This window comes from Magnolia sinica, chromosome 19, assembly GCF_029962835.1.
Source record: "Magnolia sinica isolate HGM2019 chromosome 19, MsV1, whole genome shotgun sequence".
NCBI classification, from domain to species: domain Eukaryota; kingdom Viridiplantae; phylum Streptophyta; class Magnoliopsida; order Magnoliales; family Magnoliaceae; genus Magnolia; species Magnolia sinica.
Window position 1 is genome coordinate 65,479,343 of NC_080591.1, and position 7,142 is coordinate 65,486,484.

The 7,142-nt window shown below is 34.7% G+C and overlaps 1 protein-coding gene across 1 annotated transcript; it reads right to left on the reverse strand.

Annotated features, from left to right (window-relative positions):
• Positions 1 to 5,338: 5,338 nt before the first annotated feature.
• On the reverse strand, positions 5,339 to 6,426 carry LOC131235546 (uncharacterized). Its single transcript, XM_058232739.1, has 3 exons — positions 6,344 to 6,426; positions 5,985 to 6,248; positions 5,339 to 5,891 (listed from the first exon to the last, which is right to left on the reverse strand). Exons 2-3 carry the CDS (start codon positions 6,210 to 6,212, stop codon positions 5,616 to 5,618), a joined length of 504 nt encoding a protein of 167 aa, XP_058088722.1. The 5' UTR covers positions 6,213 to 6,248; positions 6,344 to 6,426; the 3' UTR covers positions 5,339 to 5,615.
• Between the last annotated feature and the right edge of the window lie 716 nt (positions 6,427 to 7,142).

Consider the following 7,142-nt stretch of genomic DNA (forward strand, 5'->3'; position numbering starts at 1 on the left):
TTATAGGTTTAGGTTAAGATTTAGGTTAAGGTTTAGGTTTAAGTTTAGGTTTTAAGCTATAGGTTTAGGAAATTGAGAATAGGTTAAGGTTTAGGTTTAGGAAATCGGGTTCAGGTTCGGGATCGGGTTTAGGTTTGAGTTTTCAAGTTTAGGTTTAGGTTTAGGTTAGGGAGTTGAGATTAGGATTAGGTGTAGGTTTAGGTTTAGGAATTTGAGAATACTTTTAGGTTTTAGTTTTTTATTTAGGTTATAAGTTACAGGTTTAGGTTAAGGCTATAGGTTATAGGTTTAGGTTAAGGTTTAGGTTAAGGTTTAGATTTAGGTTTAAGGATTTGAGAATACATTTAGGTTTTGGGTTTAGGTTTAGGTTATAGGCTACAGGTTTATGTTTAGGTGTATGTTTATGCTATAGGTTATAGGTTTAGGTGAAGGTTTAGGTTAAGGTTTAGGTTTAAGTTTAGGTTATAAGCTATAGGTTTAGGGAATTGAGAATAAGTTAAAGTTTAGGTTTAGGAAATCGGGTTCGGGTTCGGGATCGGGTTTAGGTTTAAGTTTTCAAGTTTAGGTTTAGGTTTAGGTTAGGGAGTTGAGATTAGGATTAGGTGTAGGTTTAGGTTTAGGGATTTGAGAATACATTTAGGTTTTAGGTTTATGTTTATGTTATAGGTTATAGGTTTAGGTTAAGGTATAAGTTTAGGTTTTAGTTTAGGTTATAAGCAATTGGTTTAAGGAATTGAGAATAGGTTAAGGATTAGGTTTAGGAAATCGGGTTCGGGATCGGGTTTAGGTTTTGGTTTTCAAGTTTAGGTTTAGGTTTAGGTTAGGGAGTTGAGATTAGGATTAGGTGTAGGTTTAGGTTTAGGGATTTAAGAATACATTTAGGTTTTAGGTTTATGTTTAGGTTATAGGTTATAGGTTTAGGTTAAGGCTATAGGTTATAGGTTTAGGTTAAGGTTTAGGTTTAGGTTTAGATTTAGGTTTAAGGATTTGAGAATACATTTAGGTTTTAAGCTTAGGTTTAGGTTATAGGTTACAGGTTTAGGTTTAGGTTTATATTTAGGTTATAGGTTATAGGTTTAGGTTAAGGTTTAAGTTAAGGTTTAGGTTTAGGTTTAAGTTTAGGTTATAAGCTATAGGTTTAGGGAATTGAGAATAGGTTAAGGTTTAGGTTTAGGAAATCGGGTTCGGGTTCGAGTTCGGGATCGAGTTTAGGTTTGAGTTTTCAAATTTAGGTTTAGGTTTAGGTTAGGGAGTTGAGATTAGGATTAGGTTTAGGTTTAGGTTTAGGGATTTGAGAATACATTTATGTTTTAGGTTTAGGTTTAGGTTATAGGTTACATGTTTAGGTTAGGGCTATAGATTATGGGTTTAGGTTAAGTTTTAGGTTAAGGCTGGGTTTAGGTTTAAGGATTTGAGAATACATTTAGGTTTTAGGTTTAGGTTTAGGTATAGGTTACAGGTTAGAGGTTTAGGTTTAGGTTTAGGTTTAGGTTTATGCTATAAGTTATAGGTTTAGGTTTAAGTTTAGGTTATAAGCTATAGGTTTAGAGAATTGAGAATAGGTTAAGGTTTAGGTTTAGGAAATCGGGTTCGGGTTCGGGATCAGTTTTAGGTTTGAGTTTTCAAGTTTAGGTTTAGGTTTAGGTTAGGGAGTTGAGATTAGGATTAGGTATAGGTTTAAGTTTAGGGATTTGAGAATACATTTAGGTTTTAGGTTTAGGTTTAGGTTATAGGTTATATGTTTAGGTTAAGACTATAGGTTATAGGTTTAGGTTAAGGTTTAGGTTAAGGTTTGGGTTTAGGTTTAAGGATTTGAGAATACATTTAGGTTTTAGGTTTAGGTTTAGGTTATAGGTTACAGGTTAGAGGTTTAGGTTTAGGTTTAGGTTTATGCTATAGGTTATAGCTTTAGGTTATAGGTTTAGGTTAAGTTTTAGGTTTAGGTTTAAGTTTAGGTTATAAGCTATAGGTTTAGAGAATTGAGAATAGGTTAAGGTTTAGGTTTAGGAAATCGGGTTCGGGTTCGGGATCGGGTTTAGGTTTGAGTTTTCAAGTTTAGGTTTAGGTTTAGGTTAGGGAGTCGAGATTAGGATTAGGTGTAGGTTTAGGTTTAGGGATTTGAGAATACATTTAGGTTTTAGGTTATGTTTAGGTTATAGGTTATAGGTTTAGGTTAAGGTAAAAGTTTAGCTTTCGGTTTAGGTTATAAGCAATTGGTTTAGGGAATTGAGAATAGTTTAAGATTTTGGTTTAGGAAATCGGGTTCGGGTTCGGGATCGGGTTTAGGTTAGGGAGTTGAGATTAGGATTAGGTGTAGGTTTAGTTTTAGGGATTTGAGAATACATTTAGGTTTTAGGTTTATGTTTAGGTTATAGGTTATAGGTTTAGGTTTAGGTTTAGGTTAAGGTATAAGTTTTGGTTTCAGTTTAGGTTATAAGCAATAGGTTTAGGGAATTGAGAATAGGTTAAGGTTTAGGTTTAGGAAATCGGGTTTGGGTTCAGGATCGGGTTTAGGTTTGGGTTATCAAGTTTAGGTTTAGGTTTAGGTTAGGGAGTTTAGATTAGGATTAGGTGTAGGTTTAGGTTTAGGGATTTGAGAATACATTAGGTTTTAGGTTTAGGTTTAGGTTATAGGTTATAGGTTTAGGTTTAGGTTTAGGTTTGGTTTTGGTTTTGATTTAGGTTATAGGTTATAGGTTTAGGTTAAGGTTTAGGGAAAGGTAATAGGTTTTAATTTAGGTTATAGGTTATAGGTTTAGGTTTTAGGTTTAGGTTTAGGTTTTGATTTATGTTATAAGTTATAGGTTTAGGTTAAGGTTTAGGTTTAGGTTATAGGTTTTGGGATTTAAGAATGGATTCAGGTTTCGGTTATAGGTTTTAGGTTTAGGTTAAGGTTTATGTTTAGGTTATAGGTTTTGGGATTTGAGAATGGGTACAGGTTTAGGTTATAGGTTTTCGTTTTGGTTTAGGTTATAGGTTTTGGGATTTGAGGATGGGTTCGGGTTTAGGTTATAAGGTTTGGTTTTGGTTTAGGTTTAGGTTATAGGTTTTTGGATTTGAGAATGGATTATGGTTTAGGTTTAGGAAATCGGGTTTAGGTTCGGGATTGGGTTTAAGTTTGAGTTTTCAAGTTTATGTTTAGGTTTAGGTTAGGGAGTTGAGATTAGGATTAGGTGTAGGTTTAGCTTTAGGGAATTGAGTTTAGCTTATAGGTTTAGGGAAAACTTAGGTTTAAGTTATAGGTTTTGGGATTTAGGAATAGTTTTAGGTTATAAGTATAGGTTTAGGTTAGGTTATAGGTTAAGGTTTAGGGATTTGAGTTTAGGCTATAGGTTTAGGTTTAGGTCTAGGTTTAGGTTTAGGGAATTGAGTTTAGGTTATAGGTTTAGGGAAGGGTTAGGTTTAGGTTATAGGTTTTGGGATTTGAGAATAGTTTTAGGTTATAAGTATAGGTTTAGGTTAGGTTATAAGTTAAGGTTTAGGGATTTGAGTTTAGGTAATAGGATTAGGTTTAGGTTTAGGTTTAGGGATTTGAGTTTAGGTTATAGGTTTAAGTTTAGGTTTTAGGTTTAGGTTTAGGTTTGGGTTTGGGTTTTGGGATTTGGTTTTGATTATATGTTTTGATTTAGGTTATAGATTTTAGGTTTAGGTTTTAGGTTTTGGTTTTAGGTTTTGGCTTGGTTTAGGTTATAAGTTTTGATTTAGGTTATAGGTTAACGGTTTAGGTTATAGGTTTTTGGATTTGAGAATGGGTTCGGGTTTAGGCTATAGGTTTTGGCTTTGGTTTAGGTTATAGGTTTTGGTTTAGGTTATAGGTTATAAGTTTAGGTTTAGGTTTAGATTATGGGTTATAGGATTTGAGAATGCGTTCGGGTTTAGGATATAGGCTTTGGTTTTGGTTATATGTTTTGATTTAGGTTTAGGTTATAGGTTTAGGTTTTAGGTTAAGGTTATAGGTTTAGGTTAAGGTTTAGGTTTAGGTTAAGGTTATAGCTATAGGTTAAGGTTTAGGTTTAGGTTTAGGTTATAAGATATAGGTTTAGGGAATTGAGAATAGGTTAAGGTTAAAGTTTAGGTTCGGGTTCGGGATTGGGTTTATGTTTGGGTTTTCAAGTTTAGGTATAGGTTTAGGTTAGGGAGTTAAGATTAGGATTAATTGTAGGTTTAGGTTTAGGGATTTGAGAATATATTTAGATTTTAGGTTTAGGTTTAGGTTTAGGTTTTAGGTTTTAGGTTAAGGTTTAGGTTTAGGTTAAGGTTGAGGTTTAGGTTATAGGTTAAGGTTTTAGGTCATAGGTTTTGGTTTAAGTTAAGGGTATGGTCCCTGCAAATACAGATATAAACATGGCCATCCGACCAAATGGCCAGGCCCTTCCAATGCTGTCCATAAAAAATGGACAGCTTCATCATGGTCATAATAGCGGTTCCCTCTTTTCAGGGAACCCCGCTCTTCCGAATAGCTCCGACGCACATCCGGGTCTGCTCCATTAATTTTGATCAAATACATAAACACGGCATGTCCAAATGGTCAGGCCCCTCCAATGCTGTCCATAGGAAATAGACAGCTTCATCATGGTCATAACAGCGGTTCCCACCTTCTATGGACCCCCGCTTAACATCCGGATAGCTCCGACGCACATCCGGGTCTGCTCCATCAATTTCGAGTTAATACATAAACATGGCCTGTCCAAATGGTCATACCACTCCAATGCTGTCCATAGAAAATGGACAGCTTTATCATAGTCATAACAGCGGTTCCCACCTTCCAAGGACCCCCGCTCAACATACGGATAGCTCTGACGCATATCCGGGTCTGCTCGATCATTTTCGATCTAATACATTTAAAAACAACATAATTATATCTAAAAGCATTTGGATACTTGGGGAAGGCCTCCCATATTCGTATTGTTGGTTACTCATCCCTTTGTCCATAAGCCACAATCGACCTACACTTTCTATTACTACCTGTACTCTGAAACCAACACAAATATAACTGGGAAACAATATAAGGAATAATAAAAAAAGAATTTACCTGCGCACATCATTAAATATTTTCCTATAAGGAGATGATATTATATTTTTGATAGCCACAACCTGTATGATAGAGAAAAATGCAACCGATACAGTCTGTTACAATTCAAAGGAGAAAAAAGATTTGTGGCTACACCGATATTCTAGTACATTACGAACGGCTGCCTATGTACCCAAAAAGTCAAATTGGGATCAAGCCACTACGTAGTTCTTTTTAATTAACCAAGTAACTAAAGGTCATAAATTTCATATCTAATAAAGTATCATTGAACGTCGTCTCAAATCGTTTCTGGTGGTGCATTTAAAAAAATTCAAATACACAATCAATGTATATTCTTGTTACATCTCGTACTGCAACAAGAGATAACGTTCTATCAATACTTCAGTTACATTTGAAATTGAAATCCTTTAGTGACTTGGTTAATAAAAAACAAATGACAACAAGCCATAATTAATAAAAAGGATGCTAAAGATTAAATAAATAAAAAAGGCAACTTGATCAAAAAAGGATTTCAGTGAATAATCAAGTTTTCATCATACAATATATCCTAGAGTTCAAAAAGTAAAACAAAACTACTGAATATTCAAATTCTCATCAGGAACTTGGGCCAGACAACAATTTCACCCAATTGAATATCTTCAAATGTCCTGTCATCATTAAACAACTCTGCTGTGCGAACATTGATATCATCTATTACAACTCTGATGCATTCTGGAGGGATGCCTGTAGTATCTGACACCATCCGCCCACTAGCAACAGTCCAACCACGGATATCTCTTAATTGGCAAATTTGTTCCATCGATGGAGTTGTTGCAGAGTCTTCTCGAATACTTGAGGGCTCACCAGATCGACGGTGGGCCTATAAATAAAATAATGGTTTCATGTAAATAATAATGCTACTTTTATCTTTAAAAATAATAATTATATCATTTGATCGCGGCAAATGCAGCACCTGAGATGCAGCTGTATCAGGGGAGCGGTGAAGTAGTTGGCTTTGATAAGTAATTTGTTGCCTAAGTTCAGCAAATTGTTGCTCAACAATCGTACGAAATTCTTGCATTTGAGTCATTAATGCTTCAAATTTAGCCTCAATGGACATACGTGCATTCCTCTCCGACCGAGTTTCTATGATGTAGGGGGTGGCAACCTTCATAGTAGTCTTAGAAATACCCAAACCCATGCCCCTAACCCGGCCTCTGCTATCACGACCACAAACCTAACCAATAATTTTTGAGTTTAGTGATGTGTGTATATTATTATTAAAAAAAACCAACGACAATGTTTGTAAAGTGAGTAGAATTGATGGAAAACCTGTGAAACTGGGTCGTGGTCTAAATCCTTGTGCTTACTGGAAGGATCACTGCCAGCTATCGATAATATTCTTTCCTATTAGAAGATAATTGTTAAAATAAATCCTTCATTGTACTTAAATAAAAAAATGCTTAAAATCCTTGTGCTAAAAACATATCCATTTACTGAGTAAGTATCATATGATATGCATTTGAAGTCAGGACCATCGGCAATTCTCTTAAATGGAGACATTTCTTGATTATGTAGTTGATGTCTTAACCAAGGAATGTATTTCATTGGTTTTCCTGCTGACAGATTACCCTTTCGATTTTGTCCCGTACGTGTTTGGCCCTGGATGTATGTTTGGTACTTCCTACAAATTCCACATCATAGCAATTATATATATATATAACAATGTTTATTACCATAAGCCGTTTAAAAATATAAAAAAAGAATAATATACTTCATTAACTTACTCCTCCCATTGATGATTTTCAACGTGATGTTGCAAAACCCATCTACGTGCTTGTTGGTATTGCACTGTAGTAAGATCATGAACTTTTCCTTTCTTATCATTCTGGGAATCACCAGCATTTTCATCATCATTGAATATTTTTAGTCCTTGCTTATGACCTCCTATTGTATTATCAGGATAATATTCCATGTAGTACATCATAGATTCCTCTATAATGTAGCGTTCCGCAATACACCCCTCTGGGTAAGCTTGATTCATCACATACTTCTTGTATGTTCTCATCATCCTACTAAATATTAAAATTAGGTATTGATGAAAAAATATATGGTATTTTGAAAAGGTTAA

Bases quoted from the DNA above. Each gene is read 5' to 3' on its own strand.
- LOC131235546 (XM_058232739.1), bottom strand. From the start codon at position 6,212: ATGGGTTTGGGTATTTCTAAGACTACTATGAAGGTTGCCACCCCCTAC. The intron at 5,892-5,984 runs GTGCTGCATTTG...TTTTATTTATAG, and splicing joins CTGATACAGCTGCATCTCAG to GCCCACCGTCGATCTGGTGA.